A 25769-nucleotide genomic window follows, 5' to 3' on the forward strand; every position below is an offset into this window, starting at 1 on the left:
CCATATGGGATTCCAGCACTGCAGGGGGTGGCTTTACCAGTGGCTATGCCACAGCACTGACCCTATTTTCTTTTAATTCTTTAATTATTCTCTTTCTCCTTTTTGAAAAATCAACCTTTTTAAACATGTGAAAATTACTTTGGTAAACATCTAATATTTTCCCTCCAAAGTCAGTGACCTGTGCCAGTCCCACTGATCAAATAAACCTTCCTTTTCCTATTGGCTTAAGATGACTATTTCTCCAAATAGAAACTCATTTTTTATGTTTATGGGATTTGTATATGGCGTTACTATCCTGGTCTTGCTTTGTCTCTCTTACACCAGTAAAATTTGTTTTAAAAATTTATTAAGGTGACCATTTAATTTTGCAAGCAACAAGTGAGCTATATATGGATGATGAAAATCAATGAAAATACACCTATAATTGTGTTCTTGGTGTCTCTAAGCCACAATTCTGATGTATTGTACTTGATAAATGAATGTGTTTACTATAATCATAGTTTGATTTAAATACCTAAATAATACCTTTAGGATTTTTATGTGTTTGTGGTTTGTAGTATTGATGGGGAATATTCTTGGACCTCAAAAGTTATTACCAATCTGTTATTTTTTATAACTGTATATTTCACAACCTATTAAAATGTTTTTGTATTGGAGCTTTTTTTGCATTGTTGTAACATGCAACAGACACTTGGTTGTTTCAAAATAACTCATTCATTCAATAAATGCTTCATGTTATGGACCAGAAACCACAAGATGCTTTATAGATTCATAGAAAATATGCAGTGTTTGTTGAAAGACACCTAAACATTAGAAATGGAAAATGTGAATTATCTTCTATAAATATTTCTTCTTTTAATTATTTGAACAAAAATCTCTGGATTCAAGCTAGAGCAGAGAAACAAATTGACTAAGAATATTTACTACATATAATATAATTTAACAACTGAAGAAGTAGACCAGTGGGTGATGGAGACAACTGGTGAGTTCATGGACATGAAGAGTCTCCTTGGGATAAGGATGCTGGTGCCCTGTGCTGAGCAGACACTGTGGAAGTGCAGTCCTTGGAGACACTGGACACTGTGGGCTCAGTTACTGGGCAAGCTGTGAGCTCACAGGAGGTCAGCACAAGCAGGACCATGAGGGGATGATGGAGAATCATCAGGCAGGAGTGTAGCAGCCTAAGAGTGGGTGGGGTCCAAGACTAAGCACAGGTTAGGTGAGGCCTGAATGACTGTCCTGGCAGGAGTAAGGCTGGGAGGCTTCAGGCTCCTCTGTGTGGGAGGAGCTGTGCCATCTCCTTAACCCTGATGATCACATGCCCTGGCCAGGCCAGCAATGGTGTGGGGTTATCACAGTGTGAGTCAGGGTTAAGGAACAGGGAATGGGACCCTGTGGGGCCTCAGGGTGGGTAGGACAGACTGCAGGGACATATTCACCATGACTTCGCCCTGTTTAGTCTCCAATGATGAGGGCGGCTGGCAGAGGGGGGATGACAGATAGGAGGTGACACCCTATGACCCCCTGAGTGACAGAAGCAATGTCCCTTAAGTGAGTTCTCCCATCTTTCTTCTCGTATTACTCAACCCATGGCCTGATCAGCACTGCCTGGTAACCCAGCTGCCCTGAGACCTTGGGAAGTGGTTTATCCTCGGAGCCCCTGAATGTGGTGATGACTTGGGGGGGGGATCCCTGCCCTGCAGAACACACTCAGCACCACACCACAGTCACCTCCACCAGCCAGGGCCCAGCTTCCTCACAGGACCCTGCCCTTGGCCTCCCTCCATCCTCACCTCCAGGAGAGACCAGACAAGGGTGGCGAGGAGGCTGGTGAATACAACAGCAGCAATGGAACCTGAATAGCTAGGAACACATGTGGGCTTATGCACCTGCATGTGCACACAGACACACACACACAGAGGCTCACACTTGTACTCAGTGGGATTACAGCTCAGGCCCCCCAGGACAGGGAGAGTAGTGAGGAACTTGGCCACAGCAGGACCCAGGAGGCTCCATAAATTCTGCAAGGCATTCACTGTCACTGCAGGAGCCAGAGGTAACCATGCCCAGCTTAGGAGCTGGAAGGGGCCTAATGGTGCTGAAGTGATGGTGTTCCCCAGATGTGGATGTCCCTCATCTGGGAGCCCTGGAGATTGTGGGTGCTCCTGATTCCCACATGCTTATTGTCAACATCAGTGTCTGTGTGGTCAGCACCAGTGTCAGGGGCTGGTGGTGAAGTCACAGTGACTCAATCCTTCACCTCTTGTCTGTGTCCAGGACAGAGTTCTTGTTCCTCCTACAGACAGTCTGGTCCCTGCTGGCTCAAGGTCCCAGGCAGGGGCAGGCAGTATGCCTCACCACTCACCCTACTCCCTGGACTCTCTGATACCCAAAAGCAACAGCAGCAGCAAGGAAAGGCCAGGAGGAGGGCAGGAGGCACAGCCTGGATCAGCATTGCTAGAGTAAGCCTGTCTTGTGGCAGGAGTTTGTGCCACATGGAGTCCCCAGTTCTGGTCATTGCAAGGCTGGGGAAAGTACAGGGACCTCAGGTAGTTGTACGCCAATTATGAGGGCACCAACTGCACTCATATTAATCCAAAATGCAAGTGCTCAAAAGCCAATACAAAATATAATTGTAGAGGAGGAAAAGGAGGATGGAGGATGGAGGGTGGCAGGGTCCTGGGACCTTGTCCAGTGAGTGAGAGAGAGGGCACCAGGACATCTGAGCCCATGACATACCTCCCACAATCTGCCCTTTTCTCTTGATCCGAGGATGACCACAGGCCCCACTGCTAGGGGATTCTTATTCCTCAGGGGGTTTAGGAACCCTCACCCTGAGACCTGCTGATCTAGGAGGCTGCCATTGTGACTGCGCTCCATGATGTCATCATTGCCAAGCACTGCTCCTTCCATATTCTACAGTAGTTAGTGGCCACTCCTGTGTCAAGTGAGCGGCTGAGCTGGAGTTTGTTTTCTAGGCAGCAAGCAAGTTCAGGACACGTGGATGGATTCAGGTCCAGGTGAGTGGGACTTGCTCTCTTCATGTCATGATGATTTGGGGACAGGTTGTCCCAGCTGTGTGGTCCTGGCCTCTCCTGGCTACTGCAAAGGGCCATGCTGCCTGAGTCTGTCTGTCTGTCTGTCTCTCTCTCTCTCTCTCTCTCTCCATCTCTTCCTGTCTCCCTCTCTCCCTCTCTCCTCTCTCTCTCTCTCCCTAGAAAGTTTTCCAGCTACAAAACATAAAAAATTTGATTTTCTTTCTGAATATTAATAATGGAGATACAGAACCTGAAATTAACTATACCACTTTCAACTAATCTGAGAAAATGAAATGCTTATATATAATATTAACAAAATGTGTATATAATACTGTACACTCCAAATAACAAAATACAGATTTAAAAAAGGTGAAATACATCTAAAGAACTGGAAATTGTACTGTGCCCATGCATTTCAGGATAAACTAATAAAGGTGCTGGTTTTCCCAAATTAGTAAATAACTCTAATGCAATTCCATCACTATCCCAGCAAGATTTTTGTAGGTCTAGGTGAACTTATTCTAAAATTCATATTGAGAGTTAAGACAGTCTTGGAAGAGTGGGAAGAACAAAGTGGGGAGATTCACTGCAGTCAGTGTCAAGTCTCACTATGTAGATACAGTAATCAAGAATTTGTGACACTGGGAAAAGGACAGACATAGACAAACAGAACAGAGAACCCAAATAGACCACACAAATATTCTCAGTTGAATTTTTTTTTTACTCAGTACTACAGGGAATTCAAAAAAAGAAAGGATAACTTATTCAAAAAGTGGAGTTTCCCTGCCTCTGTTACACATCAGAGTGCCTGTGTTTGATGCCCGGCTCTGCTCCTGACTCCAGCTTCCTGCTACTGCAGATCCTGGGAGGCAATGCCAAGGGCTCAAGTAATTGGGTTCCTGCCACCCACAAGGGAGGCCTGGAATGAGTCCCTGGCTCACTGCTCTAGCCTGGCCCTGCCCATATGTTGCAAGAATTTCAGGAGTCTATCAGTAGATGGAACATATCTCTGTCTCTCTCTCCTATGCTGTCACTCTGCCTTTCAAATAAATATATAGATCTTTAAAATATCTTTTAAAAAGAAAAATACAGGACTCCAAGAAGAATTTCCACAACAGTTGATCAACACATAATTTGTGAGTTTATTTAACATTCTATGCAATATTTAGATGCATTTGCATTTCTGATCAACCCAGATCAGATGTCAGATGAATGGGAAAAAAAACTTCTAACAAATATATTGCATTCCATGGAACATTTGGGATATGATTACACTAAGGGGTCATTCGATGTTTATGTAGCATGCAAATGGAACTGGGTATTTGGGTGCTATTGTTTCAGGCACTTCTGTTTTTTTTTCTTGGCTAAATCTAGCAGCCCTATCAGGCTAAACTTGGATGTAAGGCCTTCTCTATGCCAATTTCACCTATGGCAAGTGTCAGACTGTCTTTTTCCCTCTCTGCAAAGTGGGAGTGATGACTTTTACTTTGCAAGGCTGCAAGCTTCCCAAATCACACAGCTCTGCTAGCTTTTGTTGGTGGTGAATGCTTAGCAATCAACATACATGTCTGGGGATGATGGTTGGATCACTGAATCTTTCTTTAAAAAGATTATTTATTTAAAATGGAGAGAGAGGGAGAAAGAAGGAGATGAGGAGAGAGAAATCTTCCATTTGTTGGTTCACTCCTCAAATGGCTAAAAGAGGGCTGAACAAGGCCTGGAGCCAGGAACTTCACTGGGGTTTCCCATGTGGGTAGTAGGGGCAAGTTCAGGAGATGGCCAAGCACTCAGGCCATACCTCACTTCTCTCCCAGATATACACCAGCTGGATCAGACATGGAGCATCAGAACTTGAACCAGTGCTCTGACACGGGATGCTGGCATCACAGGTGGTGCTTTAACGTGCTGCATCACAACACAAGTCCCTAATTAAACACATCTTGCATGTTACTGTATCCCTGGGTTAAAGCAAGTGCCTATGAGCAATATTATGGGCAAATTTATTTTTAGCTTAAATTTTGCAAGTAGGCATTTATTTGAACACAGAGAGCCAGCAAGCTCCCATCTGATGGTTCATTCTCCAAATACCCACCATGACCAGGGCTTGGCCAGGCCAAAGCCAGGAGCCAACAACTCTGTTCAGGGATCCAATCACTTGAGCCATGACTGTTGGTTCCCAGGCTGTGTATTGGCAGCAAGCTGGAGTCAAGAGCCAATTGCAGGACTTTATTCAAGCACTCCAGAGTGGGACATGGGCTTCTTAAACTCCAATTAAGGGCTGGCGCTGCGGCTCACTAGGCTAATCCTCCGCCTAGCGGCGCCGGCACACCGGGTTCTAGTCCCGGTCGGGGCGCCGGATTCTGTCCCGGTTGCCCCTCTTCCAGGCCAGCCCTCTGCTGTGGCCAGGGAGTGCAGTGGAGGATGGCCCAGGTGCTTGGGCCCTGCACCCCATGGGAGACCAGGAAAAGCACCTGGCTCCTGGCTCCTGCCATCGGATCAGCGCGGTGCGCCGGCCGCAGCGCGCCGGCCGCGGCGGCCATTGGAGGGTGAACCAACGGCAAAGGAAGACCTTTCTCTCTGTCTCTCTCTCTCACTGTCCACTCTGCCTGTCAAAAATAAAAATTAAAATTAAAAAAAAAACTCCAATTAAACACCTGCCCCATAGGTAACCCTAAATGGCCTGTGGAGTTGGCAGGGCCAGTGTGAGCACATCATGTGTGACATGACAAATGATAGAAGTGGAGGAGGCAGCCCCAGCATCCTGTCTTTGCCTTCACTTTTACCACCCAGCTGGCTTTTCTGGGATCAACTGGGTGCTCATTTCCTCCACTAACTGAGCTGGGACATTTCCCAGATGCCTCCAGGCTGGTTTTAGAAGAGATGGCAATGCAAGCATAGGTGTCATTGCCTGTATCTGTGGTAACTGTTTGCTGAAATTCTAGGAATGAACTTTTGCCAACACCTGCTCAGTGTCAGGGTTTAGGCTTTTTATTATGTTATTCATTTATTATCATTATTATTATAAGAAAGAGAGACATAGATATCTTCCAACTGCTGGCTCAATCTCCAATGCCTGTAAGAGCCAGGCCATGGCAGGCAACACCACGGAGCCTGGAACTCCATCTGTGTCTCCCACGTTGTTGAGCCATCATCTGCTCCTTTGTGGGTTGTGCACTAGCAGGAACCTAGGATTGGAGGCAGAGCCAGGATTTAAACCAAGGAATCTGATATGGGATGTGCATGTCCCAAGCAGTGACTTAACCTCTAAGCCAAATGCCCACCCCAAAGTGTGTATCTTACACCACTCTAATGAGAATCAGAGAAGGGAAGTGCAAAGGAAAAAGCCTGTGTTTAGAGTGAGATTGGCCCAGGTTCTCAATGTTGCTCCACTGGTAGCAGTATCTTACCGATGTCAATTTACTTCACCACTGAGCCTCCATATTCCCATTAAATTAAGTAGAAAACCTATTGGAGGCACCTTGTTCATGGAGTTTGTTCCTGCTTGTATGGTTTACATGTTTCAGGTGCCACACAGAACATTCTAGGTTCATTCATGGCCTGAATTGTGTAGGCAGGCTCTTAGATAGCCACTGTTGATCCCCACCTCCTGGTACAATCTGTTTTTTAAAAATATTTGTTGTTATTTATATGAAAGGCAGAGTCTCTCTCTCTCTCTCTCTCACATACACACACACACACACACACACACACACACACAACACATTTTCCATTCACTGGTTCACTCCCCACATGGACACAATGGCTGAAGCTTGGCCAAGATGAAGCTAAGATCCCAGAATTTCATCTGTCTTTCCCACGTGGTAGAGGCCCAAGCTCTTTGGCCATCACCTGCTATCTGCAAAGCAGAGTGTGCTTAAATAGGCAACTGCATAGGAAGTGGAGTAGCCAGGACTTGAACTGGCCCTCTGATATGGGATCCTTCTGTTGCAAACAGAACCTTAACCCTGAAGTGGGGTCTAATCTTATTCCAGGTCTTTGCCTTCTACCTAGAAAAGCATTTGAAGCACAGAAACATGTACAGTACACAAAATGATAACATTTATTTAAGGGATGATAAAGGAAACATGAGCATGGGTGGGGAGTGGGCCGGGGAAAATGGAGGTAAGAGGAGAAGTGGAGAGACAGCACCTCAGCATCCGTCTCCCAAGAGCAGGACACACTTCTTCCAGTGCGGGCTGCTTTTGAGGTAGAAGTGTGGTGGAACTTCACATGGCACGTGCTCCACCCAGAAGGAAACACGCCCCAGTAAGGGGCAGTTTATTGGACAAGTAGGATAGAATTACATGGGGGCGAGCGCTTGTGACTTGGGACTTCCAGCTCTGTGGCCCTAAGCTAGCTACCTGCCTTATCCCATCTCATCCCCCCGCAGAGATTTCCAACCCTTAATCTTAAGGGGGTGCTGAAGGATGATGATCCGTCTTCTGTAGCTACTTCCTGCTGGCCAGGGGCGTTGTCCCTACCTATCCAGGTTCGGAAACCTCTTCTTATCTCATCTAATCGATCCATCTCATGAGCTGGGGAATTTTCATTGTCACGGCCAATCGCTGTTGCCCTTGCATGGTCATCATCATTTTGAGAAGCTGTCGAATTCTGAAACAGAAAAGTTTGTCAATCAGGATGAGCATAATTGAAAAAGATAAATTGCAAGTTGAATCCCCTTCAGGATAGGAGGAGTATATTCCACTGTTTCCCAAAACATGGGCATTGATAGATTGTCCTTGCTGAGATTATAAAACCATCTAGCATAGCCATAAAGACTGGTAGTATCCTTTTCAGTGAATATACAACTGTTAGAGTAGATGCCGCAGATTCCATTAATCACTGCACACGCTCCTGGTTTTGCCAGTATGCATTTTATGGCCAGCTACTTGTCCATGACTGTCTTATAGCACCCACAGCCTCAAGCAATTGCTGTAAAATCTGGCCTGAAGTGTAGGCTCTAGTTTGGCCCACACAATAAACAGATTTTTAAATGGTTTTCTATGGCCTAGCAGGATCTCCTACTATCATACTACAAGAACTATGGAGTTTTCCTCACAACAGCAGCCTCCTGAGAGAATAAAAGATAGGCAAAACATGTGTGCCACCAAGTGTAGCAGGTTCAATATGATAAAAGCAAAGGTTTTACTCACCCTTTTGCCCCTTGAAGATGTATTCGAGATCTTGGATGCATTCACAAGAGTGAGCAGACTTGTTCTCTGTGTGCCCCTGTGAAGACTAAAGAGGTAGAACTGAGATTGACAAATGTACCCAGCTTGGGATGCCCTGAATTTGACTTCAGTAGGAGTGCTGAGTAGCACCTGGTAGGATCCCTTTCATCTAGGCTGCAATTGATCAGAGGAAGAGTCTTTGCTCCAAATGTCTCTTAAGACTTGGTCTCCTGGGGACAGGCTGTTCATGATTTTGGGACCTGGCACTGTGAGAATTTTATTACCACAGTCCATTAGCCTCTTGTATAGGAAAAAGATTAATAATAAATTCTTACCTGATCTGTATCCCTGAGTGAAAGAGGGTATCAGAGGTGAAGAAGACCTTTTTACATAGCATTTTAGACAGGCAGTTTTAAAGCAGCCTTAGGTGCCACTTTCATCCTGAGGGCAATAGGTAAGAATTTAAGCCATCTTTCTGAGGTCTCTTGGCAAAGATTCACCAGGACTTTTGTAAGAATATGATTAGCTTTTTGACTTTGATGACTAAGGTCTCCAAGGGGTATGGAGATAAGAAAAACCTAAAGCAGTCACCACATGCTGAGGTACTTTCTTTATGACAGTATGCAGCCTTTACCCTCCAAATACCCAAGGAACTCCTGGCATTAAACCTTCTCTTCCAAATAGGGAGAGTCATATATTGAGAACCCCCCATTCAGCACATGGGCTTATGACTGAACGCCCACCTCCACTGGCGTCCTTCATGTTCCCTGGTTGAGGAGAACATTCTATGACAGGGTTTGTGTAGTGAGGATACTTAGTGACCAAAAAGCTCAGGTAGCAAAGCTATTTCTAGAACCTGCCCTGCAGCAGCAACTTTTGCTGCCTTATCTGCTAGCACATTTCCCTGAATAGCATGGCTATCTGTCTTCTTGTGTCCCCTGCAGTGAATGACAACCACTTTCTAAGGACTCCAGTGCTCCTCAAGGAGAGCTAACATCTCTTCTCCTTATTTAATGGGAGAGCTCTTTGAAGTTGGGAGGGCTCTTCCTTTCCAAATTGCTCCATGTGCATGGAACTCAAGGAAAACAAACTGGAGTCTGGACATAATAACTCATTAGCTCTTCCCCATTGCAAGGCTCTAGTTAAAGCAGTAAGTTTGGCCTTTTGTGATCAAGTGCTAGTTGGCAATGTCTGAGATTCTATCACCTGAGTAAGACCCACCATGGCATAACCTGCCTTTTAAACTCCATACTTTGTGCAACTACTGCTGTCAGTAAACCACTCGGTATTTCGATTTTCTAGAGTTTTTTAAAATGTACCCTTAGGAGTCAGTCCACAGGGACGAATGAGGAGTCATATACAGCTGAAGTTTTGGTAGAACCTGACAAGACTAAAGTGATATGGCTCTCCACAAACCCTGTTATGCTTATACATGTGATTCAGCTCCCTTGTATTAATTGTATTGGATACATTACAAAGGTTTTATACCCCAATTTGAGGTCCTCGGCTTTAAGCAACCTGCCTCCAGGGCTCCCTGTGGGTTGATCTATATGTAAGGGCATCTTCATTACCCAATGCCCCTATTAAAATGTCTTAATGAACATGCCTTACATAATCTGGCCAGTTGAAGAGTGCTGCTGCTTTTGCAAAGGTGCCAACAACTCGGGAGCAAATGCACATATAATTGGGGCATTTTCCCAGCATCCAACATGAGCTTATGGGATGTCATCTCTTCAAGAAATGATCTCTAGTGGGGCACTGTTCCTCACACCAGGAGGAAAAGCCCCTGGGTTGTAAAAATAACACAGCCTATGCCTGAAGACCAGCTGCTAGAGGTTGTAAGCCCTGAAGCTTCTGTGTCCTGAACATTCTCTGGGGCTAGGACCAGCATATCTAGAGCTTGTGACCTCAGGTAGCATTGGAACCCATACCTGGGTGTGTATTCCAGGGCAGCAGAAACCAGCATAAAGCTAAGATAAATGGTAGTGCTGCTGACTAGGTACATGGCTTGCACTAGCTTTGGGGTCCACCATGGTCAGGTGGGGTCCATTTCCATCATCCACTGAAAAGCTGAAGTCACACTTGAGGCTTCCATGGTTGGGCAAAGTCCCTCCCTCGGCTCCTGTTGAGGAACTCCTGCCATGTTAGGAAGTACCACCTGCTGGCCGGCGCCGCGGCTCACTAGGCTAATCCTCCGCCTAGCGGCGCCGGCACACCGGGTTCTAGTCCCGGTCGGGGCGCCGGATTCTGTCCCGGTTGCCCCTCTTCCAGGCCAGCCCTCTGCTGTGGCCAGGGAGTGCAGTGGAGGATGGCCCAGGTGCTTGGGCCCTGCACCCCATGGGAGACCAGGAAAAGCACCTGGCTCCTGGCTCCTGCCATCGGATCAGCGCGGTGCGCCGGCCGCAGCGCGCAGGCCGCGGCGGCCATTGGAGGGTGAACCAACGGCAAAAGGAAGACCTTTCTCTCTGTCTCTCTCTCTCACTGTCCACTCTGCCTGTCAAAAAAAAAAAAAAAAAAAAAAAAAAAGGAAGTACCACCTGCTAACAGGGGGTGTGGCACATATACACTGCACACCTGTTTTGAGGACCACTCCAGTCAGATGAAGAGAAGTTTGCTAGCAAAAGGCGAGTGCTTGGCCCACCTGCCCATCTTAATAAGGAAAATACCATGATTCAAAATCTCAAGACAGAACTTTTTAGCCAGGTGTATTGCATCCAGTAGAAACTAAATGCCAAGTTCCAGGTTTTTCAGCAGCAAGAATGAATTTAAAAAACACACTAAAAACTAGAAACAAAGATTTTGGGCACAAGGTCACAAACTGGCCAACTCTCTTCCCATTCCTCTGTCCAATCTTCCTTACGAAGACATCTCATTGTCGCCTTTCCTCCCCTATAGCTGTAACTTAGGAACAAGGTCCCCACAACTGCATCTTAACAGATCTGCCTGAGATCAAGAGCAGTGAGACTGAGGGAGACACTTTTGAATTTTCACAAGGAGGTAAAAGCTTAGCACAGCTGAGACAGAAACAAATTGAATTCCACTTACCACTGTTGCTTTTTTGGTTCACTGTTGGGCTTTCTCAGACACCTGGCTGGCTCACCCATAAGAAGTGAAGTAAGTGGGGCGGCTGAATGTGTATTCCAGGTCTGTGCCTTCTACTTAGGGAGACATTCCAAGTACAGGCACATATACACTGTCCAGAATGATGAAGTTTATTAAAAAGGTGAAAGAACACACATGCATGGACATAGGTAGGGAGTGGCCAGCAGCATAAACAGCTGGGGGAGGGGAATAGGAGAGGCAGCACCTCCTTCTGTCCTGGTCTCCAGCTGAAGAGCTTGCTTTTCCTGGACTCTAGACTAAGTTAAGGTCCCCATTCCATCTTTCTGCTCATGTGCACCTTGGCAGGCAGCAGGTGATGGCTCAAATACTTGAGTTCTTTCCACTCCCGTAGGAGACCAGGGTGGAGCTCCAAGTTCTGGGCTTCAGCCTGGCCCAGCCATGGCTGTTGTGAGCATTTGGGGAGAGAAGCAGAAGATGGAGATACCTCCCTCTCTCTCTCACGCTCTCTGTCTGTCTTTCACTCTCTGCTTCTGCCTCTGTAAATTTGCCTTTCAAATTAATAAATATCTTTTAAAATTAAAATAAATATAACGCTATTTCCTTATAACCAAAAAAATTTATTGATTTGAAAGGCAAAGTCTGTGGCAGGGAGTGGGAGGAGAGAGACAGAGAGAGACTCCTCCATCTACTGCTTCACCTCCCAAATGACCAGAACAGACAAGCTGGGCCAGGCCAGAGGCAGGAACTTCTTCTGGGTTTCCCATGTAGGTGGCAGGGGCCCAAGTACTTGAGCCAACCTTCAAGTCTTTCCCAGAAGCATTAGCGGGGAGCTGGATTGGAAGTAGAGCAGCTGGAACATGAACTGACTCCAATATGGAGTGTGGGTGTTCCAAGTGGTGGCTTAACCTGCTACACCACAAAATAGAACTGCCACCCAAATTTTTAAACATTGAATTGTCAAGTAGCCATCTAGGTATATATACATCTATGTGTATATATATCTAGGTATATGACTCCAAGAATTGGAAACGGGGGTGGGTGTTGTGGTGCAGCCAATTAAACTGCCACTTGGGAGGTCCACATCCCATACTGGAGTGTCTGGTTCCAGTCTTGGTTAATTTGCTTTCAATTCAGCTTCCTGCTAATACTCATGGGAAGGCAACAGATTATGGCTCCAGTTCTTGGGCCTCTGTCAACTGTGTGGGAGACCTAGATGGAGTGCAGGGCTCCTGGCTTTATCCTGGCCTGCCTTCACTGTAGTGGCCATCTGGGGAGTGAGGCAGAGATCTCTTTCAGTCACTGTGTCTTTCAAATACATAAGTACATACATAATAGAAGAATTGAAGACAGGGTCTCAAGGAGTAATTTGTACCCATGTTCACAGCAGCATTATTCATATTACCCCTATATGCAAACAACCCATGGGGCCATCAAAAGAAAATGAGTGTGGGAAAACAATGTGGTCCAACTGAACCACCGAGTATTATTCAGCCTTTCCAAGGAAGGATATTCTGACACTTGCTACTGCAGGCATGAATCCTGAGGACTGGATAATACAAGCCAGCCACAGAAAGACAAACACCAAGGGCAAGCAGTTAAGATGCCTGCGTACCATGTCAGAGTTACCCTCAGCTCTGGCTCCTGACTCCAAATTTCTGCTGTTGCAGACAGGGAGGAAGCAGCTGATGGCTCATGTGATTGGGTTCATTTCATGCACATGAGAGGCCTGAATTGAGTTCCCAGCTCCTGGCTTCAGCCCAGTCCAGTACTTGCCATTACAGGCCTGCAAGGAGTGAACCAGCTGACGGGAGCTCTGCCTGTCTCTCTGGCTCTCAAAGAGCAAATACTGCATAATACTTGAGACAGAGTTGTCCCATTCATTAAGACAGGAGTAGACCTGGGGGTGCCGGGCTGGGGAGGGGGGTGGGGAGTGTTTCATGTGGAGGAGAGGAGTGGTGGTGATGTGCACACAACCCTGTGAATGCTCTTCATGCCACTACTGTATACTTAAAAAGGGTTAAAATAGTAACATTTGTGTTTTGTATTATTAGCATAATTTAAAAGGTAAAAGAATCCCCCCACTCCAATATCTATCAATGCAGACCAAAGTTACTCAATTTGACTATAGCTGCCAATACTAGGCTGGACTTGATAGTGACCCCAGATATCACATACCGAAGTGGGCCACTGGGGCCAGCAGCTGCCAGTCATCCCCCAAGCAGCCAGTGGCCCCTGCACACATCCCAAAACAGGATGGGAGACTATTTGAGTATAACCTGAGAGTCCAGTACATTCATGCTAGAAGGAAGGCTTATCTGCCACACGTACCTGGGTTTCCCTGAGCAAGCACATGGCTGGATTTGTCATCCCAGAAACTCCAGACCTCACTGTGTCACAGGGACTTTTCAGAGCCTCCTCCCCAACTTTTTAGTGGTAACCAGGGCTCAGAATATGAGGTACTTGCGCAGTACCACACACCTCATAGATGTGAAGGCAAGGTTTGTACAGCTCTTGGAAGTCCCAGGGCCTGGTCTCTTTGTTCCTTTTTTCTACTTTTTATGGAATCAAGGAGATGTTTATGCATGCAGTTCTGTAAGTTCTGCTGAATGCACACAGTGTGGCTGTCCTCAGAATCCAGATAGAGAAAGCCCCTGAGGCTGGCACTTGCCCCAGTATGTTATGCCTCTTCTAAAGGAGCTTCTATAGTAAGTCCTTATAAATGGATACATTCACTACAGCATTTCAATGTCAGGTGTCTGTTTTTCTGGTGCCTAGCAAATGGTCATGGATGCTAACCAATAAAAATGCTATTCTGCTGACTACTTGAACCATGTGACAACCGAGAAATGTCACTGACCTGACACTGAAGTGAGGTTGTGCTCACCTGATCAGCTGCTTGCACATGAGACACAGGACCTGGTGGTGTGGTCTGGTCTGACGCCTGATCCTAGTTCCTCCTACGAGACCCATTGCCTTCACTCCCTGCCTGTTATTTATTACTGCCTCCCCACAATCCCTCCTCCCAGGCAGGGATCATAATTTCCTCTTGAGCATTTCCAGTGAATGAAGCTATGGGGCCACCTTTCTCCTCTGAATTCAGAGGTCTTCCTCTGGGTCTGGCAGGATACAACACACCCGCAGAAGGCAGTTCACCATCCTCCTGCAGACCCCCCGGCGGCCCTTGCTCTTGGCAGCTTTAGCAGGTGAGGTCCCTGCCTCCTCGTCCTGTTGGTTTTCTGGGAGGCTCTCATTCTCTGTCACTCCCTGGGAACAGCTCCTGTCTGCTAAGTGGTCCTCACTGCTGCTGGAGCTGAGAGTGGATATGGAGGACACGGGGCTGTTGTACCTGAGGCCTGGCCAGGGAATGTAGGTCTTCCTCCTTATCCCAGGTTGGGGGCCATCTGTCCTCTCAGCCTCACTGCTGGTGATGCTGATAGTGGCTATTGAGGACAAGGAGCTGTTGTGGCTGAGAACTGGCCCAAGAATGTAGGTCCTCCTCCTTATGACAGGGTGGGGACCACCTGACCTGCCGGCCTCACTGCTGCTGGTGTTGAGAGTGGATGGAGAGGACACGGAGCTGTTATACCTGAGGACTGGGCGAGGAGTGTGGATCATCATCATGCCAGGTGGGGAACCGTCCATCCTGCGGGCTCCATGGCAGGCATTTAGCCCTGATGACAGGTCACCTTCGGGCAGCACTGGGGACATGGTGCTGGCTTGGAGACTGGGTGTCAGGGAGGCTGCTTTACGGCTCAGCTGAAAGCCCAGCTCCACCAGGTAGCTTTGGGCCTCAGCATCCTGGGGAGATGCTAGAAGCTCCACTTCAGTGAGCTCAGGTCTCGCTGCTCCACTGAAGCCCTCCTGGGATTTCCCCCAGCTCAGAGCAGGGGACAAGCAGCCATCCTCCTCCTCATGGCCCAGCTGGAAGAGGAGGCCTGAGAGGTATTTTGGACCTTCAGTAACATGCGAAGGACCTGGGAGCCCCATGTAAATTTCACTTCCTCCTCCTCTGAGGTGAGCCTGTAGCTGGGCTTTTCCCCACAGGGGGCCGTCCTGTTCTCGGAGGCCCTCCTGAGAGCTCAGGCTCTCCACACTTTCACTGAGGTCCTCGTCCTCGGTTGAACTCTGAGTCTGTTTGGCTGTGTCTTCACTCAGTTTGGGCCCTTTCTGCTCCATGCTGAGCCACTTGTGGCCCATAGCATCTGCCACTGTGGGCCTCTCAGCAGGGTCATAGGTCATCAGCCAGTCCAGCAGCTGCTCCAGTTCCCCACTTATAGAGGAGGGGATTAGGTAAGAACCAGCCAGGATGGCTGCCTTCAAGTGTGCAAAGCTGTCCCCTTCAAAGGGCAGCCACCCTTTCACCATGGTGTATAGGAGCACGCCCAGGCTCCACACGTCAGCCTTGTAGCCATCGAATTCCTTCCCTAAGAATTCTTCCGGGGCACAGTATTCGAGGCTGCCACACAATGAATTGAGTTGTTGGCCTTCAGCCAACTTTTGGCTTAAGCCAAAGTCAATTAGTTTAATACACATGTTTCTGTCCACAAGGAGATTTTCTAATTTTATATCTCTGTGGACAACATGCTGCTTATGGCAGTACTCCACTGCTTCCAGGGTCTGACTGAAATAGTAGCATGCTTCTCCTTCCTCAAGGTGGCCGCGCACTGCCACTAACTTTCCAAGGTCCCCCACGCTAATATATTCCATGAACAGGTAGGCTCTCTCTGCTGTGTAGTCTACCTGCATTAGCTGTACAATGTGAGGGTGATGCAGAGAACTCATAATCTCTGCTTCTACCCTTGCTTGTGGGAACTCGGAGGAATCCCCGTGCCCTCTGGCAATGATCTTCACAGCCAACGTGGTCCCACTCTCCACATGGCGGGCCAGCTTCACCTTGCCGAAGCTGCCCTTGCCAAGTGTTCTGAGGACTTCATATCCCCGGAACACCTCCTCCTCTGTGTGGGAGGATCTGTCACCACTCATTGTGGGGATATCTTGGTATCTAGTGTACTGGGAGTAACACTAGCTAGTCTCCTACAGCACCTACGGTGACCTGGCAACCCAATGAGAAAGAAACAAATGAATAAGTCAATATGTTAATACTACTAACAGGTAACACTACATTTACTATTCTACAGACTAATTCTATTCACTATACTCAAGTTACTAATATAACAAGATAAAGAGAAAAAGAAAAGATATTTAAATTAAATACACAGAGATAAAAAGAAAAAAATTGAGTTGGGGGAAAAAACTAAGAATAAAAAATAAAAAAAAATCTCTTAAAGAACAAATAGACAAAAAAACTGCATATGAACTTCACTGTACTAATCAATAAGACCAATTCTAATTCACTATGTGATATTTGAATACAGCAAGAGAAATGAAAAAAGAAATGAGATTTTTAAATAAAATACACACAGATAAAAAAGCAAAAATTTGAGGGGGAGAAAAGAGAAAAAAAAAGAACAAAATAAACAGCACTGAAAAGAACAGACAAAACAGCAGTATATAACTACAGTAATTATTAAGATTAATTCTGTTCACTATGCTAATATCTTGAACAAACAGTACATATGAATTACACTCTACTAATCATAATTAAAACAAAATAATCAAGCAACAAAACAAAAAAATGGAAAACCATAACAGAAAGTAAAACACCAACTCTTATAACAAACTTACAATACTAATCCTCCTGTGTAAAGCGATTACAGATGAGAAAAAAATGAAAAAGGTGAGATACACAAGAATTAAACTATTAGAAAATGAAAAAAGAAAATAAATAGAAGAAATGAGAAGAGAATTCAAAAAGAAATGAGATTTTTAAATAAAATACACACAGATAAAAAGCAAAAATTTGTGGGGGAGAAAATAAGAAAAACAAAAACAAAAAAAACCCAACAAAATAAACAGCACTAAAAAGAACAGACAAAACAATATGAAGTACACTAATTATTAAGATTAATTCTATTCACTATGCTAATATTTTGAACAAACACTATATGTGAATTACACTATACTAATCATTATTTCAAACAAAATAATCAAAAGTGACAAAACAAAAACAAATGAATGAAATAAACATGATAATAAATAAATAAATAAAATGAAAGAAACAAATGAATAAGTCAAGTAACAGGTAACACTACATTTACTATACTACAGACTAATTCTATTCAATGTACTCATCTTACTATTATAACAAGAAAAAGAGAAAAAGAAAAGATATTTAAATTAAATACACAGAGATAAAAAAATTGAGTTAGGGGAAGAAAACTAAAACTAAAACTAAAACTAAAAATAAAAAAATAAAGCTCTTAAAGAACAAATAGACAAAAAAACTGCATATGAACTTCACTGTACTAATCAATAAGACCAATTCTAATTCACTATGTGATATTATGAACACAACAAGATAAATCAAAAAAGAAATGTGATTTTTAAATAAAATACACACAGATGAAAAGCAAAAATTTGTGGGGAAGATAAGAGGGAAAACAAAACAAAACAAAACAAAAAACAAAAAGAACAAAATAAACAGCACTAAAAAGAACAGACAGAACTGAAGAGCCAAAGTGACTATTTTGAAACAATCAAAAGCAGCCTCCGTTTCCCATAGCAGACCCAAGTCCTTGTAAAAGCAGGCATTCAGGCATTCTGGAGATATCCAAGTTTACCAAGGACAGCTAGCTCAGCAGACCAAGGCCAGCTCAGTAGAGATTACCAACTGAGGTAACTTCCTGAACCCAAGCCAAACAGAGACACACACCCCCCACCCTGCCCAATCACAAAAGGCCCCGCACCTTAAGCCCTTGATGATGTATCTCCCCTTTAAAAGCGTCCCCAAACAAAGACCTGGGCCTTTCCTCCTTCCTCTGCTGCACCGGTTGGTTGGATGAGGTCCCTGTCGCGGCTTGTACCTTTCTAATAGAAATCTTGCTTTTGGATTTCAGTGTGATGAGGTTGTTGATAGTTTATTGGGGGATCTACTTATCTGGGCATAACAAAAACAACAGTATATGAAGTACACTAATTATTAAGATTAATTCTATTCACTATGCTAATATTTTGAACAAACACTATAATGAATTACACTATACTAATCAGTGATTCACACAAAATAATCAAAAGTGACAAAACAGAAACACGGAGAACTGTAACAGAAAGAAAACACCAACTCTTAGAGCTAAACTTACAATACTAAACCTCCTATGTAAAGAAAGTGATTACAGATGAGAAAAAGAAGGTGAGATACACAAGAATTAAAGAATTAGAAAATGAAAATGGAAAATAAAGAGAAGAAATGACAAGAAAAATCAAAAGAGAAATGAGGAGATATTTAAATAAAATAAAAATGCACAGATAAGAAGTAAAAGATTGTGGGGAAGGGAGAGGACAAAATGAACAGAACAATAAAACAGCAAAAACAACAAAATATGGAAAAACTTATAGCTTTGTCCAAGTCTCGCTGGCCAGCATCCAACTGCTTCCTGGAAAAAACGGACAAAGTCCTCTGCCCAGCCAGGGATTCAAACAGGCAGTTGGAATGACATCACAATGCACCTTCCAACGTCAGAGCAAGAAATGGACCAATCACAGTTGGTGATACTCCATGGCAGTTTCCAGAAGTATCTGTCCATTTGATTAAAGAGAAAGTACCCCCAAAAGATCTTTGCTTAGGTTAGTGATAGAAATTGATATTTATTTTTTGCAAAATTAGCACATGTAGAATGTTCCAATTGCCTCCTAAAGTCTACACCCCAAATAGCCTTTCCTCTCAATTTAACATCTGAGTGATAGGTCTCAACATGATGGGACCACTTTCCTAGCATCATGACACTACCACAAAATGTTCTGTTGCCCATGACAGCTCAGGTGCGTTGTTCATATCTGTAGAGCTGAGAGGGAGGTATCTTCCATCATTTCCCCTATGTTCATGAGCAAATTGCTCATCGGAATCCCTGGAGGACCACAAGGCAGAGGGCTGATATGGTGCAGTGCAGAAGGCAAAAAAAAAGCACAAACTGAGGAATCTGTAGCCCGCAAAACTGTGCTTCAAATTGTAGGGAGAAAAGCAAGACATTCCTAGAGATTTCAGTGCTTTTTAGCTATTGTAACAAGACCTTGTCTTGGGTATTTGAAAATTTTCACACTGTTTTCAAGGCTGGGGAGAGTAAAATTGAGGACCAGCAGACTCAGTAACTTGAAAGGACTCACTTTCTGCTTCTATGTTGGTGCCCTCGTCAAAAAATTGATAATGAAAGGGAAGGCTGGAGGCCTGCTATTTACCATATGTCTAAGAGTTGAAAGGGAGCATTGTACCCCTTTAAATATACCAGTATGACTGAATTCAACATCCAAACATTAGGAAAAAGATGGCTCCTTTTTGAAGTGTCCTCACAAGGCGGAAGAAGTGAATGGACCCCTCCAAAGTCCTTGCAGAAAGGCCCTCATCCTGGGTCTCGTGTTGAGGTACACTGGGTTAAGCTGCACTCTGCAATGCCAGCATCCCTCTACATGCACTGCGTTAAGCTGCACTCTGCTGCCGGCATCTCTCTATGTGTGCTTTAAGGATTCAGTAAGTTGTGGGGTTAGGGAAGGATACAATGAAGTTTGTGGTTTAGGAAAGTTCCTCTTGGGATGTTAATGCAGAACCTATAGGTAAAACCTCTGCAAGACTGGAGCCACTAAGAGGCCCTAAAGTAATAAGATCTAGAGTCTAGGTCACAGACCCAACTGACTGAACAGAGGGAATGAGAGAGCTGGAAGGCCCCAAGATGACTCTTCTAAAATGACTGAAAAACACAGACGTGCACCTTAGAGAACTTTGTTTTTGAGAATGAATACTTATGAATATCCATAATGAAGAAGAAACTCAAGGATCTAAATAACAAAAAATTATCTGATTATAAAATGGGCAAATAACCTGTACCGATATTCTCAAAATAGGATTTACAGCAACCTACAAGTATATGGAAAAATGTACAATGTCACTAGTCATCAGGGAACTGCAAATCAAAATCACCATCTTATTCCAGTTAGAACAGTTTGATCAAAAGATAAAAGTAATAAATGCTGGTAAGGGTGTAGGGAAAGGGGATCTCTTTGTAGGAATGGAAATGACTGTTGTTGTTTTGGAAAACAATGTGGCCAATCCTGAGAAACCTAGAAACAGAACTGCTATATGCCTCAGCTATCCTACTACAGGGCGTGTATCTATGAGTTGAAAGTATGTTGAAGAGATGTGTGCACTCATGTGTAGCATTGTACTATTCACAGTAACCATGATGTAGAATCAGGTGTCCATCAACTGGAGAATGGATAATGAAAATGTGGTATACACATGCAAAGGAATGCTAACAGAGTGGGAGGCCAAGGCAACTTTGGCTTGCTGACAAGGACATAACAGAAGGTCTGTCTCAGCAAGGCATGAGAACAACAGCTGTGGTCTTCTTGGTGGTTTTAGGTTTGTTGGGATCTACACTCTGCATAAGAAAGCCAGACCTTCCTGGTGGTCCCATTAATGATTGTTATATTTCTAATTTTAGGGAAGAACTCTTAGTCTCATGATCCCCAAAATGTCCATTGCTTTGTAGAATTTTAATCAAGCAGAATGTTAGTGTAGGAGAAGGGGTTAATGCTTTACGCAAGGTTGATCTGTTTGTGGAAAAGAATTACAAGGTAACAGGCTCCTTGGTATATTCTTCCCAGTAGAAAAAAGATAAATGTTATTAAAACTTTAAGTTAATATATGCAACAAATACAACAATGGTTAGGATGCCAAAACTGTGGAATAGATCTAAGGGAACCTTTAGATAAGTACAAGAAAGAAATTAAAGAGTTACAGAAAGAACTGCAAAAGAGGGGATATATTGAAAAAAGGGCCTTCTCTGAACATTGGGGCTTCTAGTAAAGATTTGATTAGGAAGGTAATATTCTAGCTTGTGTAGCCAATGTCTGCATAGCTAGATAGCACTCCAGGCCTTGGTTTGTGTGGGCAGCCTGTTATCTCGCACCTGTCTGTGATAGTAACCCATGCTCTGAACATGCCTTTGAAATTGTCGTCTCACACCTGTGATTGTAATCCATGCTCTGAGTATGTCCTTGAAAACCAAAGAGATTGTGACTAGATAAAAATGAACAACAAACTTGGTATAGTAAGAAGAAAGAATCATTATGTGACTTATATAAAGAAACAACCTGGTACTCCAGAGACAGAGCCATGCCATCAGCCTTGCTGTGAGTGTGTCTCTCATTTCTTCCTGTGCCAACACCTCCCACACCTTCAGGAACCCCTGGACTTGATGGAGCTGGACTCCACCATTTACTTCAATTTTTATTGGTTGGAAAATTTGGACATATGATTCATGTGCACTCATACTCCTTGCATACTGCTGCTCTCTTTTCATACATAATCATTCTAAAATTCATCCATGGCATGTTTTTGCCTTTTCCACCACTCTTTCCTCTCCCTCTATTAAATAAAGTAAATAAATACATCTTTTAACATGGCAGGGATTTGATGAAGCAATTACAATGCCTCTTGGGACACTCACATCCAATGTCAGAGTGCCTGGGGTTGAGTCCAAGTTCTGTTTCTGAGTTCAAGTTCCTGTTAATGTGCATCCTGGGAGAGAACAGGTGATGGTAAAGGTACTTACGTCCCTGCCAACTACATGGGAGATGTGGACTTAGTTCCAAGCTCCTGGAATTAGCCTGGTTAAGTTCCTGGCTGTGGCAGGTAATCGGGTGGTGAGCCAGTGTTTGGGATTTCTCTGTCTCCCAAATGAATAAATACATATATTGACATATTTTTAAAAGATTTATTTATTTATTTGAAAGTCAGAGTTACACACAGAGAGGAGAGGCAGAGGGAGCAAGAGAGAGAGAGGGAGAAAGAGAACCATGGTACAGCATGTGAAGTGTGTATTTTGAAGGGAAGTTTTATTCACTATTTTCAAATAATGATTTTGAGGATATTTTACATAGTTATCGAAAACTTATTTTTTGCAAAATGTCCATTCAAATCTTTACTGATTTTAAAAGTTTTTTTTTTCTGTTCTTTTAATTTTATTTGTTAGAGTTCATTATAAAATTAGAGTCACATTTTTCTTAATTTTCATTCTATGTATTTTTTTGCTATTTTGAATAGTATCTTGTACTTTTTAAACATACATGTATTTATTTGAAAGGCAGAGTGACAGGGTTAGAAAAAGAAGCAGGGTGTTGGGAAGATGGTGGTATAGCAGCAGGACGTTCCAAGTTGCATAGGAAAAAATGGATAGTGAGTGAGCAGAGAGGATACAAGCCAGTGGCAGAATAGCCAGAAATTCATAGAGTGGCCCAGGACTCCACCAGAGACTGCTCAGGTCTACACTGGGGGAGCAAAGAGGAGGGGGAGGTGGTGGATGTGCAGCAAAGGAGCTGCAGAGGGAATAAGCAAAGAGGTGCTGCCCCCACCACCAGCGAACCATGGGGAGAGGTTGTGAGTCCACAGAGCTGTGGATAGAGGCAGGCAGGAAATCTTGGTTAACTATGTTTGAAGTTCCAAGCAGGAAGAAGGAGAAATTGTAGAAGAACAGGCAGAGAAATTGGGCACACCATGGTCTGTCTGTGTCCCCTCTACCCACAACTGGACTTACAACCAGTGGAGAGAAGCCATATTGATAATTAACATTTTTGAGCATAAGCAGAGGGCTTCTGCATTTGCATCCCTCACACACACCCATCAATTGTGAGGTGCACCTCACAACATGCCCCAAAGGATCACAACATTTCAGAGTGGTTTCTTCCACATTATGCAAGCTGTACAACTAGGACTAGTCCTAAATCTCAAAAATCCAAGATCATTGTACACACCAGTGAGAAAAGAGCCCAGCCCCCAGTAGGCAGGGCTTAGTGCATCAAAGCCCTGGTACCTATCTCCACCAGGATCTAGAAATAAACAGGATTCCAGGAGACAGGTCTGCATGATTTCACTTGCATAAACACATGGCAGCCAATAGCAGAGGGAAATAAATTTTAAAATAAAATCAACCAGAAATGCTGAAGAACAAAGGAAAAATATGGAATAAGAATAAGGAAGACTCTATGAACTCCCCAAAGGAGCAATAAAAATCTTCAATAATGGAGGCTGATGAAGAAGAGATCAAGGATATGCCAGAAAAGGAATTCAGAAAATTAATAGATTAATTATGTGGCACCAGCACACTGGGTTCTAGTCCTGGTCGGGGTGCCTGATTCTGTCCCGGTTGCCCTTCTTCCAGGCCAGCTATCTTCTATGGCCCGGGAGTGCAGTGGATGATGGCCCAAGTGCTTGGGCCCTGCACCCACATGGGAGACCAGGAGAAGCATCTGGCCCCTGGCTTCAGATCAGCATGGTGTGCCAGCTGCAGCGACCATTGGAGGGTGAACCAATGGTAAAGGAAGACCTTTCTCTCTGTCTCTCTCTCTCACTGTACACTCTGCCTGTCAAAAAAAAATTTTTTAAATAAAAATAAAAAAGAAGGTCTTGTTAATGAAATAATAACTGTTAAAAGAGATGGAGAAGGGCACTATGTAATGATTAAAGGATCAATTCCACAGGAAGATATGACTATTATAAATGTATATGCACCTAATTACAGGGCACCTGGCTGTTGAAAAGAACAAGGGTTTTAAAGGGAGATATAGACTCAAATACAATACTGATGAGAGACTTCAATACCCCACTTTTCGCAATGGACAGATCAACCAGACTGAAAATCAACAAGGAAAAAACAGAGTTAATTGACTCAATAGATCAAATAGACTTAGCAGATATCTTCAGAGCCTTCCACCCTACAGCCACAGAGTACAGTGAATGGAACTTTCTCTAGGATTGACCATACACTAGGCCATAAATTGAGTCTCAGCAAATTCAAAAAAAAAAAAAAATCATACATGCATCTTCTCAGACCACAATGCAATGAAGCTGCAAATCAACAACTCAAGAATCTCTACATCATATGCAAATACATGGAAAATGAACAGCATATTTCTGAATGAACAGTGTGTCATAAAAGAAATTAAAAGAGAAATAAAAAAATTCTGGAAAAATAATGAAGACAACAATGCAAAATACCAAAATTTGTGAAATATAGCAAAAATCGTGTTAAGAGGAAAGTTTATAGCAATAGCTGCCTACATAAAGAAACTGGAAAGGCATCAAATAAATAAACTATCTATGCACATCAAGGAGCAAGAGAAACAACAGCAGACCAAACCCAAAACTAGTAGGAGAAAAGGAATAAAATTAGAGAAGAAATCAATAACATTGAAAGCAGAGAAAGCATTTGACAAATACAATACCCTGTCATGATGAAAACTGGATTTTCATCAAATTGGGTTTAGAAGGAACATTCCTCAACACAACAAATTCAAATTTAATTTATGACAAAACCACAACCAGGATCATATTGAATGGGGAAAAGTAAGCATTCCCACTGAGATCCAGTGCCAGACAGGGATGCCCACTCTAACCCTGCTATTCAACATAGTCCTGGAAGTTTCAGCCATTGCCATTAGGCAAGAAAAGGATATCAAACAGATACAACTTGGGAATGAGAAAGTCAAATTATCCTTATCTGTGGATGACATGATTCTATATATAGGAGATTCAGAAGCCTCCTCAAGGAGACTATTGGAACTCATAGAAGAGTTTGGTAAAGTAGAAGGATATAAGGTCAATACACAAAAATCAACAGCATTTGTATACACAGACAATGCCATGGCTGAGAAAGAACTTCTAAAATTAATCCCAAACAAAATAGCTACAAAATGTATGCTAACCTGATATTCTGTATATAAAGAGAAATGAAAATGAATCTTGATGTGAATGGAAGGGGACAGGGAGTGGGAACGGGGAGAGTTGCAGGTGGGAGCGATGTTATGGGGGGGAAGCCATTGTAATCTATAAGCTGTACTTTGGAAATTTATACTCATTAAATAAAAGTTAAAAAAATCAAATACCTTGGAATAAATTTAACCAAGGATGTCAAAGATCTCTGCAATGAGAATTACAAAACATTAAAGTAAGAAATAGAAGAAGATACAAAAACATGGAAATTTCTTCCATGCTCGAGGATTGGAAGAATCAATATCATCAAAATGTCCATTCTTCTGAAAGCAACTTACAGACTCAATGTGATACCAATCCAAATACCAAAGACATTCTTCTCAGATCTAGAAAATATGATGCTGAAATTCATATGGAGGCACAGGAGAGCTCGAATGGCTAAAGCAATCTTGTACAACAGAAACAAAACCGGAGGCATCACAATACCAGGTTTCAAGACATACTACAAGGCAGTTATAATCAAAAAAGCTGGACACTGGTAGAAAAATAGATGGATAGACCAGTGGAACAGAACAGAAACCCCATAATTCAATCCAAAAAACTGCAACCAACTTATATTTGACCAAGGAGCTATAACCAATCCCTGGAGCAATGACAGTCTCTTCAACAAATTGTGCT

At 43.6% G+C, this 25769-nt stretch overlaps 1 protein-coding gene and 1 long non-coding RNA gene across 2 annotated transcripts; one reads left to right on the forward strand and one right to left on the reverse strand.

Moving 5' to 3' along the window:
* The first annotated feature begins 2471 nt into the window (after positions 1 to 2471).
* LOC138846877 (uncharacterized) lies at positions 2472 to 25073 on the forward strand. Its single transcript, XR_011384395.1, has 2 exons — positions 2472 to 3020; positions 14782 to 25073. It is a non-coding gene; the product is annotated as an uncharacterized lncRNA (long non-coding RNA).
* LOC100346418 (serine/threonine-protein kinase MARK2) lies at positions 6915 to 16508 on the reverse strand. The gene is made up of 3 exons (XM_070063802.1): positions 10747 to 16508; positions 8192 to 10367; positions 6915 to 7649 (listed from the first exon to the last, which is right to left on the reverse strand). Exon 1 carries the CDS (start codon positions 16253 to 16255, stop codon positions 14369 to 14371), a length of 1887 nt encoding a protein of 628 aa, XP_069919903.1. The 5' UTR covers positions 16256 to 16508; the 3' UTR covers positions 6915 to 7649; positions 8192 to 10367; positions 10747 to 14368.
* Positions 25074 to 25769: the final 696 nt, after the last annotated feature.

The sequence above is a fragment of the Oryctolagus cuniculus genome, chromosome 19, assembly GCF_964237555.1.
Source record: "Oryctolagus cuniculus chromosome 19, mOryCun1.1, whole genome shotgun sequence".
Taxonomy (NCBI): Eukaryota; Metazoa; Chordata; class Mammalia; order Lagomorpha; family Leporidae; genus Oryctolagus; species Oryctolagus cuniculus.

What these genes read in the sequence shown, in the direction of transcription:
- LOC100346418 (XM_070063802.1), bottom strand. Translation starts at nt 16,255, where the DNA reads ATGAGTGGTGACAGATCCTCCCACACAGAGGAGGAGGTGTTCCGGGGA.